General features: G+C 50.7%; 1 protein-coding gene across 1 annotated transcript in view; it reads left to right on the plus strand.

Annotated features, from left to right (window-relative positions):
- Positions 1 to 497, plus strand: part of TRIP10 (thyroid hormone receptor interactor 10) — a 7,303-nt gene extending 6,806 nt beyond the window's left edge. The window contains exons 10-11 of the mRNA XM_011943548.1: positions 113 to 131; positions 387 to 497. Coding sequence (XP_011798938.1) covers positions 113 to 131; positions 387 to 409 — 42 coding nt within the window. The 3' untranslated portion in view covers positions 410 to 497. The remainder of the gene's footprint in view (positions 1 to 112; positions 132 to 386) is intronic.
- The last annotated feature ends 1,123 nt before the right edge of the window (positions 498 to 1,620 follow it).

Consider the following 1,620-nt stretch of genomic DNA (forward strand, 5'->3'; position numbering starts at 1 on the left):
TACCCTCGGCATTGCCTAACGGACCCCCGTCCCCCCGCTCCGGCCGTGACCCCTTGGCCATACTGAGCGAGATCAGTAAGTCGGTCAAACCGAGGCTAGCATCCTTCCGCAGCCTTCGAGGCAGCCGTGGGGTAAGTGAGGCCTCGGGGCAGGAGAAGGTGGTGGCCCTAGCCTGCCCAGCGGCGGGTGGCGGGACCCTGGGCTCGCTTCCTGCCGCTGGCTGGGCCCCTCTTCCCTGGTTGCCCAACCCAGACCCGCTTTGCTCTGTGCATGGCCTCGCTACCAAGAACCATGGCTGGGGAAGGAAGTGAAATATCTCAGAAGGGTGCAGAGTCTGGCAGCATAGACTCCTTGATCCCAAATTCAGCCCTCTACCCACCTTGCAGACAGTGGTGACCGAGGATTTTAGCCATTTGCCCCCAGAGCAGCAGCGAAAGCGGCTTCAACAGCAGTTAGAAGAACGCAGTCGTGAACTTCAGAAGGAGGTTGACCAGAGGTAAGGTGGTGGGGTGGGGAAGGGCAGGCAAGGAACATGATAAAATAGTAGATGATTTCCATTTATTTGTTTATTTTTTTATTTTATTCTATTTTATTTTGTGACAGGGTCTTACCCTGTTACCCAGGCTGGAGTGCAGTGCCATGATCTCAGCACACTGCAGTCTCCACATCCCAGGTTCAAGCAATTCTTGTGCCTCAGCCTGCTGATTAGCTAGGACCACAGGCATGCACCACCACGCCCAGCTAATTTTTATATTTTTAGTAGAGGCGGGGGTTTCCCCATATTGGCCAGGCTGGTCTTAAACTCCTGGCCTCAGTTGATCTGCCTGCCTCGGCCTCCCATGGTGCTGGGATTATAGGCATAAGCCACTGCCCTGGTCTGTAAATGAATGACATTTAAGTGGTACTCAAAGATCTCCCCAACAATCCCAAGGCCCCGACAGTTTTACAGGTGATTCCTACCACACTTACGAGAGACAGTTACTTCTTGGCCAGATTGCAGTGGCTCACGACTGCAATCCCAGCATTTTGGGAGGTTGAGGCAGGAGGATCACCTGAGCCTAGGAGTTTGAGACCTGCCTGGGTAACAGAGACCCCATTTCTAGCAAAAATAAAAAAATTAGCTGGGTGTGGTGGTTTGTGTCTATAGTCCCAGCCACTTGGGAGGCTGAGGTGGGAGGATGGTTTAAGCCTGGGAAATTGAGACTGCAGTGAGCTGTGATTGCACCACTTGCACCTCAGCCTGGGTGTCAGACTGAGACTCTGTCTCAAAAAGAGAAAAAGAAACAGTTACTTCTTGTCTTATACAAGTCATCCCAGCAAACAGAAAAAGAGTGAAAGCTGTCAGCCTCTTTAGGCTGACGAATCCTGATTCCCAAATCAATGGCCAAGAATTCAAAAAGATAAAATCGAGGGCTCATTTTACCTTATTTATGATAATAGATGCAAAATCCTAGCCAAGCAAATCCAGTGTTTGGAGGCCAAGGTGGGTGGATCACGTGAGGTCAGGAGTTTGAGACCAGCCTGACCAACATGGTAAAACCCCGTCTCTACTAAAAATACAAAAACTAGATTGAGACCATCCTGGCCAATATGGTGAAACCCCGTCTCTACTAAAAATAC

This window comes from Colobus angolensis, unplaced genomic scaffold, assembly GCF_000951035.1.
Source record: "Colobus angolensis palliatus isolate OR3802 unplaced genomic scaffold, Cang.pa_1.0 Scaffold22, whole genome shotgun sequence".
Classification (NCBI taxonomy): Eukaryota; Metazoa; Chordata; class Mammalia; order Primates; family Cercopithecidae; genus Colobus; species Colobus angolensis.